The 12,273-nt window shown below is 36.6% G+C and overlaps 1 protein-coding gene across 1 annotated transcript in view; it reads left to right on the top strand.

Annotated features, from left to right (window-relative positions):
• The first annotated feature begins 3,442 nt into the window (after positions 1–3,442).
• MS3_00003757 (uncharacterized protein) overlaps positions 3,443–12,273 on the top strand; it is a 28,251-nt gene continuing 19,420 nt past the window's right edge. Inside the window, exons 1-4 of the mRNA XM_012938207.3 lie at positions 3,443–3,500; positions 5,539–6,146; positions 9,427–9,560; positions 11,871–12,140. Coding sequence (XP_012793661.1) covers positions 5,549–6,146; positions 9,427–9,560; positions 11,871–12,140 — 1,002 coding nt within the window. The 5' untranslated portion in view covers positions 3,443–3,500; positions 5,539–5,548. The remainder of the gene's footprint in view (positions 3,501–5,538; positions 6,147–9,426; positions 9,561–11,870; positions 12,141–12,273) is intronic.

The raw sequence follows: 12,273 nt of genomic DNA, 5'->3' as shown, positions 1-12,273 counted from the left end.
AATGTTGGCAGGACGCTTTGGAGAATTCGTATACGTTACAGAATAGACTTGAATCGTAAGATATTGGCTTCACGCCATATACTGTGGATTTTCAGTGTGACCTTCCCTCTAATATAGTTTGTAGTGTGGTGTCGAGTAGCGTTTGACCATGAACACCACTAAAAGATGACTATGTGCCAGTTAACCGATAAAATACCCGTAAGCCGAATATCAGAAGGCAGCTGATGGTTGCAGTGAAGATGTATTTGTTGGCGATCTCGTGGTATCGAGAGGATACCGAAACCGTGCCCAAGAAGTACAGGCGTAATTACCGAGCGTAACCGAACCCATGCAAGGTCAAAATCAATGAAATGGTAATAATATGACTGTCTTGAGCACAGTTAAACAATCGAACACAGTAAAAATATCACTGGTACAACTGCAAATGTTTGTTTCCATTAAATCGCTTTCTCTTGTTAAAAGTAGGTCACTACAAGTTGTTGGTGATTCTATTGTGTCCCAGTATAAATCCAAATAAATCATAAAGAGATCTAATTCAGGTGTTAGTTTGGCACGACTATCAAGATAGCTAAGGTTCCTATACCACTGAATTTATTCGATCGCTTTAACATCTCATCTTCTTGCGCCAGTATCCCCGCATTATTGCCTTGTTCGTGGTTTGCACTGTTCGGGTCTTACAGATATTGGTTGGAGCTCAGGATCAGTGAGAATATTTGACGAAAACAGCTGTAGTTGAAGTCATGCCAATATCATTGTCAGTGGGTGAAATCGTTGCAATTATTCGAAAAACAGACTCCTATGTCATTGTCCGTTTACTGGTCCTGATTCGACAATTGGGATACCTAGTTACACTATTTCATTCTTCATGAGGAGATGGATACTTCAACTGCGGTAACTACTATTATTTCAGTTCATTTGTGTCCAATTATTCCTGTTATACTACGAATCTCATTAGCGTTATTGTACGCGATTAATTCAATTACTTAAATGTACTTTTGAAAGGATTCGTACTAGAGTTGTAAGCTAAACCCATTCTTCCTCGATCTTAGAGATAAGGGTGAGAAACGTAACAGATGTTCCCCTAAAGAGACTTTATTCTTGGTTTAAGACATATGTCTCTTTAGTCTCATCTTGTTTTTAAATATCTTGAAATATTGGATATGAACATGTTAGCAGCAATATAATAAATTTTCCTCAGTGTTTCGTCAATGACTCCAGCTGAAAGGGTTGGTCATCAATAATGAAATGAAGTCCCCTCAACAAGTTTGTTGAATACATTTTCACCCGACTGCCAGATAATTTCAGAAGGCATTTCAATCGTTTTTTAGTATTATCAACTGTAGGCAGACACAATATTTGTGCTTTCACTTGCACAATGACTACAAATTTCGTGTGATGCTTGACATAAGTTCTTAGTCAAATCAATCTTAATTCGTGAAAAGAAGTAACGACTGATTGGAAGAAACTAACTCCGATTCAGTTTAAAGCTGGTGGAGAATACAAAGAGGGACATTTATGGTCATTTATGCCAATTTCTATCACCATTTCAGAAGCTTTCTTCGTCACTAGGAGCACGCGCCAAATGTGGACAGATTGCACATTACAGGCCTTTAGAAAGTGGGAATACAAGCATGAGCTATTTAAAACTTTGTGTCCCCATACAACATATTAGGTAGTGAGAGCGCTCTCAGAAAATAATCTGACCAGGCCATGGCCTTTGATGTTTTCCTTCATAGGTCTTAAAATAGTTTCTCAGAAGGTTTGTCGTAGAGATTAGAATGACCATCGATAGCGAACAACATGTTGGAAAATCGTATCCCAGGGTTTTCTTTGAGAATAAAGGAATATAGATGGCGTTCATTTACGTTGATGTTTTAAATGGACAATTTTGAAGATCTGAGGGAGAGATAGACGGACGTAATAACACTAGACAAACTATCTAAATTATCACATGAATCTCTTATATAACCATGGTCCCTGAGCATATGCTTCTAGAAAATAGTGTCCGTCAAAACTTAAATCAGAATCAATATTCCACTTTTCAAAGATCTATTTGTTACGAGAATTTATTCATATCTAAGTCATTCTTCAGCACATTGCACTGAACAGAAACTAAGATACTACGCAGGACTTTATGTAAATCACTCAGCCGCCAAGCCAGTTGGAGTAAAAATACAAATTTTTGCCACTATCACTTAATTCCATTCTTTGCTTGTGTTTGGTCTTCCATTTTTCGAACGGTCCCTATTTGTTTTTGTTTTATAGCGACTCACGTGCAATTGGGTTTATTCTCATTTAACTCAGTTAAGCCCTTTTGCTAACTCATTTAGCGGACAAAGTCATCCGCACTATAACACTTTATTGTACCCTTATTATTTTGTGCTTGTATGAAATACGTATGCTTGAATATTGATTACGGCCTACGCATTTATTCACTCTGCTAGTCTTACTACTAACTGCTTATTTGATTCGATTACTCATTCATTTCACATGCTATATATATGTCCGTGTTATTCATACTCACTCACTCACACACTCTCGTCTCGCTCTTGCTATGGCTCCCGCTCGCTTGCTTGCACAACTCTTCTATGCTTGTTTAACGCATCTGTACATTTGGATATATGTGTGTGGTCTCGCAATAAACGTAATCAACACTTTGTATTTGCCTTCTGATTAATATACCGTTGGGATGTTATATAGAACGGTTATCAAGACGAGCTGTATACGAAGTTTAAAGATTATATCGAATATCGACCACCACACTTTTATTCCCATTGGAGATGGCACAGGTATTCAATGTTTGATAACGCTTTAGCCAGTAACACCTTCTAATATAACTAGCACCCACCAAGAGAAATCAAAAGACAGAATCGAGGAGATTGGAAGATATATTTGATGATTACCAATATATCGAGAATCGTCTGATCAAATCTGGCAAGCGATTGCAGTAGATGTTGAGCACGGCGTTCCCACACGTGATCTGGTGAGGATGCACGACCGAGCGCCTTCAGTTGGGTGAGTCCATTAAAACATGTGGTCAGCATCCAATGTCGAAAACTTACAGGACTATTTATTTTGGGGATTTATTTACCGCTACACCATTGTTTCGCCTTACTTCACAGGTCAGTAATGTAACGAACTAATGATCACCATAAGTTTAAAACCTTTAGTAAACCCAATCAGACAAACGAATGAATTGTGAGTTATCAATCATTTAATTAATAGTCGGCAAATCATATATATCCTAATAAACAGATCAAATTTAAGGAAACTTAAGTTTAGCCGCTGGATAGATTAACTCGAGCTTCATCTGAGAGTAGATTTGCTTTCCAACAATGAAAAAAGTGAACAGAATACCATAACTTTCGTAAACTGATCATCGCAACTTAAAAAAGCTTATCTATTGAATTATTGAAATAGTACGTCGCAGGCGGGTGATCAACTCAGATGAACACTTTATTTTAAAGCGGGCTGTTTATAGCTGTTTGCCGTGGTTCCCAGTAGGTTATGACACACAGATCATCTTGTCTTCATTTTATCGTCGAAAATTGCATTACTGTGGTTTTGGTGTGAAACACTTACCATGTTTTTAGATCCACGATTTTTACTGGTTATTCCACTTTATTAAACAAGTGACACGGTGGTGATCAATGTTAACTTGGCGAGCCTGTGATTACATTCTGGTTCATAGCAAGGGAAATAAAGGAAAACAGTAGTAGAGCAGTAAAACTACTCATTATGTGGACCACTGTTCCTGGTCGGCTAGACACGTGCCATTATTATCCAACTGATTCGTTTGGAGTCTCAGACCGTAGTGCGTAATTATAAAGCTGATTATTATGTTGCACAACTGGATTCAGTTAATTGCTCTTCAGTGGCGTCAATCAAATCTTAACTTTTACCGAGTTAGCTACAAAACGGTTTAAACCTATTTGCGACTCAACGTTTACGATCGTCTAAATGTTTTGCGAAACAGATTTCTGAAACATGTACAAACGTTTCTTATGTCATCGTCTTATTTTATAGTTAGTTTCCCGACTAATATTAATAACTAAGGTCCCAGATTTTCATTGTTTCGTCGCATGTACATACTTCAGCATTGCTTAACCTGAACACCATTGAAAATACAACATTTTACGATCGCGCAACCACGCTCCTTTAGTTTCGTGATTTCATTGATTTTGTCTATTTACTTTCTTAACGATGTCATACTAGCTTCTTAAGCACTAGCCATAAGCTTAAATCATTCTAGTGTCAACCGATGTCAAATGTTTGAACCTCCATTTGGTTTCGGTAGCCAGGTAGTACTACTAGTCTTTACATATACTGCGTTTTGGAGGCCGAGTGCAAAAAAGTATATTTAGTAGTTATATTGGCATATCTATTTTAAAAGCAAAATAGAATGCTAGTGCTAGCATGGTTTACTGTTAGAGTTACCTTGAAAGTGAAGTTTGTCTGAACAATGTTGGCTTCATAGTTATATGCTGTTAATTAATTCACATTTCTAACTTGTTTATCTGTTTGAACCATTGAGGCGTAAACATAAGTGTCTTATAATTACCTACAAGTATTACGCTCCTAGCACACTACATAAAAGCTGTTTTTCACAACTCTCGTGTTATCCTAATTTTCAGTGATAACCATCTATGTAATATATATGTAGGAAAGTATCAGTGAACTTTATCCAGCTTTTTAAGCCTCAAAAAAATATTAAGTCGTGCCTTGTCCTTTAAATAGTTCTTTATGGATGTATAAATCGTCTCTTGAGAAACAGTTTCGTCAACCAGATGTGTAAACCCCTCCCAGCTTTACATGGTTCACTGTAGTTCTAACTTCACTAAGGTAGTTAGGGATCAAAAGTCTTTCTTATTGAATAGGCTGGTCTAACTGAATAAATCAGTCATGCATCCTCACTTTATTGATTATTCTAATGCTTGACTACGTTGTATCACTCACAGTGTCTTCCTTAATCATCGAATAAAGTTGTTCAGTAACCTTTGAATCGTATATTCTCTCAGTTAAATTTGCAGGCTTCTTTTACTGAACTAATCTACGGTTGGTGAATTTCTTACCAATCATGGGACGAGAAAGTATTCTCATATCATTTGTTAAGGATGTATCTGTCAGAAAATCATTGATTTTTAACCTAAGCTTTGTTATTGTGGTAGGATCCCAATGCAGAACGTTACGATTCATTTTCTCTAGTTTATAATAATTCAGATTATTTATTGACTTAGTTGTAATAATTTTACTTTTCATAATTAAAATGATTCATGTGACTAAACTATAACAATGGGATCACATCCAGTATGTATATGCTCTGTATATTTGGCAAAGTAGCTGCTTAAATATTTAACAGTCATCTAATATTCAGTCCATAGATTAGATTTCCAAATAACAACTTTTTGGTCGACTTGTCTATTTCTTATCTTCTTTTTCAATGTGTTATTAGATATGCCATTTAATGATTAAGACTTTTCGAGTCCTAATTTTCTTGAGGTTATGTGGTTTTCGTCTTCGTTTTGTGTCTTGGTTTAGATACTTACAAATGGACTTTTTGAATTGGCTCACTGGGTGGAAAAGAGATTCTAACGATGATGGTCAGTTAGACTTCTCGTTCCTATTTCCTGCCACCATTGGAGTAGGATCAATAGTCATTTGTCTTGTTGCCCGCTATCGGAATGAGTTATTCGATTTAAAATCGACTATATTCCGAAATACAAAGGATGAAAACGTTTCTTCGCGTCGTGGCAACTCCTATTCCAATTTCAGGAAGAAGCCAAAGCATTCCAACAAATCTGAATCAAATGCTACTCAAATTCGAAAAACGGAAGTTTCACAACCACTTGTAGTCGAGACACTAGCTCCAGTCTTACCTGTCCAACAAACAGAATGCGCATCAGTTCAGCCTATTCAAATTAAACAAGAAACAGTCAGCGAGGCAACAGATGGAATTGAGGCTGAGTTCTTTAACCCCATTCCAAAGAAGCAGAAAAAGTCCAAACGTTCATCTAAAACGAAAGACGCCCTAAACCATGGTTTGAATGAACAAACTGAGATCGATCCAGCATGGGTTACGGTCACTTCAAAAAAGGTAAAACTTTCCAGCCGCAACACTCAAAAGAAAAAGAACGTGGATAGCGAAGGTAAACGCATGTCGAATTTTACACTTTGTCCAATTATTGTTGTCAATTGTTTATATGACTTAATAAGGTAGTTTTTATTAATTTATATCGGATCGATTAATAAGAAGCTGAGATTTCCAAGCTATCTTGTCATGTTGCATGTTTATCGGTTTACAACTTCATCCTGTCAAATGTAATTTCTCATTTCCATTTTCCATACAGCAAACAAAAAACATTTGTGGCTTAATCGGCTTTGACCAATTAATTTCCGACTAGCATATTGTGTTTTTTCAAGCCATTACTTGCTAAGTAGGGAAAAACAGCAAAATTATTGTCCCCCACTACTGTAAAACCAATTATTTCTATACTATATTTGGTGTTTTCCTAGTGAAACTGCTGAAATTCTAGTAACGATCTCAAGGACATGAATAAATAGCATTCTCGCTATTATTGGAAAGTACTATAGATAAATTACTATTTTGTGGTAATCAAAGTGCCAGAGATTGTTCAAGTTTAAACGGGAATACGTAAAAAATACCTAGTGAAAATCCTAGTTATCAAATTCGCCTGTTAAATATGCAAGGAAATGATGTTTTTGTGAAATTCTATCCCCGTAGAAAAAAGCTTTCAATTCATTCTGTTTTTACGTGGAATAAAGTTTCTGAGTGCACATTAATAGTAATCATCAAACTGTTTGTTACGTAACTCGATTGGCTTTTACCAACTTGTGTCACATATGACAGGGAGATATCGGTCTTTTAACCAAAGAATGAGTTTACTACGAATAAGTCCTCTCCGTTCCACTTTATGGATGTGAAATATGGCCATTTAAAATAGAGGGTATTCGTAGGTTACTAGTATTCGGTCATAGGTGTCTACGAAGCATTGCTCGTGTATCTTGAGATCACGGTGTAGCCAATACCCGAGTTAGGAATAGGATACTAGGTAAGGATGGCAAATCGATTGATGAAGTAGTAAATCTTCATCAACTGAGGTGGTCGGAACGTGTTACATATGCCCATCCACCGCCTACCTCGATGGGAGACATTTCCTGGTGTAGGAGTAGATTAGAAGAAAACTAGGAGCGCCAAAACCAAAACATGGCATCAGTCCATGAAGTTACTGACAAATGAACTTAGCCATGTTAATAGGTTTAGATTTTCTAGTTGTGGTATGCATTGTTGTCTTAACTAATAGTTAGAATTTTTGAATGACATGGGTCGAAATCGTTTGGAATGTCGTAGATGCATCTATTCTTTATCCTCCGCAATATTCTGAGCTTCAAAATTCCTCATAACTTTTTTGTCTTTATTTCAACAATTTATATTTTCTTTTCGAGTCGTACTTCAATGTCTAATCTTTCTTACTACCACTGATACTGTTTTTACCACTACTACTCTGGGATTTGCGGATTTTTATCAAGGTTGTTCTCTACGGGATGGGGTTGCTGACCCCATGCCCAACCGTACTCCTTTGTCCGGGGTTGAGTTCGATAGTAACCCCAGACCGGTCATATTTGCATCATTAAAAAAATTCAGAAGGTCAGTGGGAGAAGTGAGAACCGAAAGATGTGCTGACATAGCTTCAGATCATCACTTGGCGGTTGCTAGAATGAAACTAAAACTAAAGAAGTACTGGACAACTGGAGAAACAACATCGAAGTAACTGCAAACATGCTCCACGTTCTGTTCAGGAAGATTTAGGAGGAAGAACAACTGCCGATGGTCTGGAAAGAAGGACACCTCATCAAGATTCCAAAGAAAGATGTGAGCAAATGTAAGGATTACAGAGGCATCACACTACTGTCAGTACCAGGAAAGGTTTTCAACAGTGTCGCTGAACAGGATGAAAGATTCGGTAGACGCCCAACTTCGAGATCAACAGGTTGAATTTCGTAAGGATTGGTCGTGCACAGACCAAAATGCCATCATCGTTAAACAATCAGTTGAGTGAAACTCGTCACTGAACATCAACTTCATTGACTGTGAGAAGGAGTTTGACAGTGTAGATAGAAGAACATTATGGGAACTTCGACACTATGGTGTACCTGAGACGATCGTCAATATCCGACAGAATTCATACGACGGGCGACGATGCAGTCGTGCACGGAGGACAGCTAACAGATGGATTGCAAGTAAGAACCGGTGTCAGACAAAGCTGTCTACTATCCTCCTTCCTCTTTCTTCTGGTGGTCGTCTGGATTATGAAGACCTTGACATCTGAGGGAAAGCACGGAATACAATGGACAGCCCAGAATCAATGAGAAGTGAGGACCGGTGTCGGACAAGGCTGTTTACTCTTCCCCTTTCTTCTGGTGGTTGACTGAATTGTGAAGACTTCCACATCTCAGGAGAAGCAAGGAATACAATAGACAGCTTGCATACAACTGAACGGTTTGGACTTCTCAGATTACCTAGCTCTTCTATCCCATACACACCAATAAATCCAGGCTATGACTGCCAGTGTAGCATTAGCCCTCAACATACATAAGGGAGAAAGCAATATCCCGATAAACAACACAGAGGGTACCAACCCAATCACACTTGGTGAATAAGCTCTGGGAGAGGTAGAATGTTCTACGTATCTGAACAATATTACTGATAAACAAAATGGGTCTGGTACTGATGTGAATGCAAGGATTGGCACGACATAGACAGAATTCCTACAGTTAAAGAATATCTGGAACTCAAAACAGCTGTCAGCCAAAATCAGAGTTAGGATCTTCAATACGAATTTCTAGACAGTCCCAGTGTACGGAGCTGAGACTTGGAGAACTACAATCGTCATCAAAAAGTACAATTATTTATAAACAACTGCCCACGAAAGATACTCAATGTCCGTTTGCTTGATATCATCAGCAACAACCTGCTATGGCAGAGAACAAACCAGATACCAGTTGAAGAGGAAATTTGATGCTGGAGGTAAATAGAACATACATTTCGGAAACCATCAGACGACACTAATTTGGAATCCTGAATGGAAAAGGAAAAGAGGAAGACCAAGGGACATATTGCGTTGGAAATTAGAAGCAGACATCAAAAGAAAGAATACCAACTGGAAAGGATTGCCTAGGACAGAGTTCGATGGAGAATACTGGTGGGCGGCCTATGCTCATCTGCTAGGAGTAACAAGCGTAAGAAAGTAAGTAGTTTTTGGCCTGACAACTTTATCTCTCTGTACTAATGGGGTATGGCAACTTAAACAGATGTACATACATACAGGTTCTACGTTGTGACTGACGGGCTGACTATGTAACTATTTTCTCCTTATTTAACCGTTTATTCTTTTTGCTTTGTTCCAGGAGATCAATCAGTGTCGGAAAATCACTCACCCATTTCTTTTGCTGAGTCACCGATCCAAAATAAACAAGCAAACAATAAGCAACAAGAGCTATCCACTAGCAATAAATCTAGCTCCTCCATTGTAGAAAATAAGGTTTGTTACTTCGATAAGCTTTTTGATATCCTTTTACATATACTTCGTAGTTGTAAACAATTGTTCAGTCAATTGATACGTCTTGCACCAAAATGATTACAGAATTGTTAATATTTGATAAAGTCCTCAAAGTAACTGTTCTCAAGACACTTATATACGTCAACATTCACGGAACCTTAAAACAAATATGTTGTCAGTGTAAACTTGTTACACATTTAGGGTAGGTAGTCTGTTAGTATTGTTAACCCTTATAATAAAAATCACAGAGCCTAGTACGTAAATGGTCACATGGTTCGTTAGTTTACCAACGTACTTTATGCTTTTAATGTTGTGCCTACGTACTATGCGAAGAGATATTCTATTGGAATAGATCTCAAAACTGAGAAACTTTTTCTATGTGGTTTTATCGAAATACATAATTTCCTCGTCAAATAATTTCTGCCTATTGTGAAAACTAGTTTTCTCAACTGGGTACCACACATGTCCAATACACTGTCTATTTTAGGAAATTACACTGCGTTCACGTTATGAAACACTGAATCCTGTTTATGCTAATTTAAGTTGTAAATATCCTAGCATAATAACTTTTATTGAAAAAAGTTAACTTACATATTATTTATAATATCCATGAAAGTTGAGTACCCGTATGATCATTGTCGTCATCAGTATGTTAAAACAGTAGTTTGTATTTTCGTTTTCCTAGTCTGATTGTTGTGTGAAAATAGATCACATTAAAAAGCACAACCCGCATTTATAATCCCATTAATTGGTTTTAATGGATTAGTGTACATTTGATCCATTTCACCGTTTCATATATTAAACTTCTTTGTCATTTATCTGTCAAACTAATTTTGTTGTGTTAATTTCCACATTATTATGTATAACACTCAAGTAGGTTGGCTTTTCTGTAGGCACTCCGTGTTAACAGCTTAACTGTTTTATAGGTATAGTTTGAAAACATTTCTAAATTAAATGAAACCGATATTTGTCACTTGTTCCATCTTAACATACAATTTTAACCGATACCTTTCATTGTCAGTAGGGAAACAAGAATTTCACTGTTTCTAAATGTTAAAAGCTAGGCGCTTATAGAAAAGGGTAGTCATGCTATAAAATTATTCCAAAGTAAAAAGATTTTTTAAAAGAATTGAAGTAGCTTCCAGAGTAGATTGTGTGAATTAAATCGTATATCATTGGGAAGTGTAATAGGATTCTGTTCACTTAGTATTCATATGATAAGCCTGAAAAATACTAGGTTATTACTGGGTTCCATCCAGTATAACACCCGGAATTGTGCCACACCAAAATTCAGTTATTTACTAATACAAGTAAACATTGATAATTCGTTATCACACTATAAAAGTTCAGTAAATTATATAGGGTCTACCTGTTGGTAGAACAGATACTTGATCAAAGCACGTTTCAGACAATATTTTCGACTAATCAGCGCAGATGGATGAGCTATAAACACTCTGCAATACTGTAAAGTTGATTTATATTCACTGACATTTTGATGTTTTCTGTTTTATTTGAAATATATTCATTTTAATGTTCGAGCCGTGTTTTGATTTGGAAACCAGTTGAGCAAAACGAAGTATGCAAGAATACTAGACAGTAGAATGCCGGGCCAAATAAGGAGATCTAATACTATCCTCTTTGAATAGTTGAATACATTTATCGAGCTACATTATTGAATCACTAAAACTGGTAACTGTTTGGTAACGTCTAATTCTCTCTCATTTCAAGACTACTTACTCAAGAAGCCAGAAACAAAACAGAAAGATATCGACTTAGATTGTTGTACAAATATGTACATGTTACAACAGTTTGCTACAACATAATTAATTAAGAGTACAAAATATTAAAAAGATATTATATTCGATATCGTGGGTGGAAACTGAATAATAACATAATCTTTGATACGCATCTGCGTAGTGTAATGGTGAGGAATTACTACAACTCTTCGTGATTTATTGCTGTTTTTACCACTCAACAAATACGAAAGCTGGTTAAATTTCATCTTGGTTTTTGAATGCGGCAATCAGATCGCTTAATATTCGATTCGGATATTTAATTCTTTTTTTGTATGAGTCCATTTATGTACAAGTTTATTTGGTATAGCTAATCTAAACATATAAGTGCTTTACAACTGCTCGTTTCACAGGTTACACTTCACTTGATTTCATTTCACACAAGAGCTGCTAATAACAGATGCCCCTAATATCAGACTTTTGATGAATTTATTAACGTCGTGTCATATGCAAATGAATAGTCACGCATTTATTTGTTTAATGTTTTTTGACCTATTAGTCTATGAATTTGGAATTAAACACAGATCAATCATGTCCTACTAAGCGGTCGAAAGCTCCTGCCCAAACTCAACCCATGAAAACTGAACATAATGAGAATACAAAGTTGGGTACCGTAAATTCGCATACTTCAACACCTTATGAAGAGTTGTTGTACAAAAATCTTGGTGCTGAAACAGTAACAGCCATTCGATCACTGATTCTGAATAGCGAAACCCATACTTCACGTCCTTCTGAAATCCCTTCTTCATGTGATGAGATGAGTAAACAAGTGAGTCAAACCATTTGCTTAAACCCATCTTGGAATGCATTTGTTAAGAATTTTAAACTTAATACAACAAGGTAAGAAGTATTCTCTTGCTTACTAATATAATTTTCGGTCGGATGGTAAAGTTCTATTCGAT

The sequence above is a fragment of the Schistosoma haematobium genome, chromosome 1, assembly GCF_000699445.3.
Source record: "Schistosoma haematobium chromosome 1, whole genome shotgun sequence".
In the NCBI taxonomy this organism is placed as follows: Eukaryota; Metazoa; Platyhelminthes; class Trematoda; order Strigeidida; family Schistosomatidae; genus Schistosoma; species Schistosoma haematobium.
The sequence above is the reverse complement of the archived record's forward strand: the minus strand, read 5'-3'. Positions and strand labels throughout refer to the sequence as shown.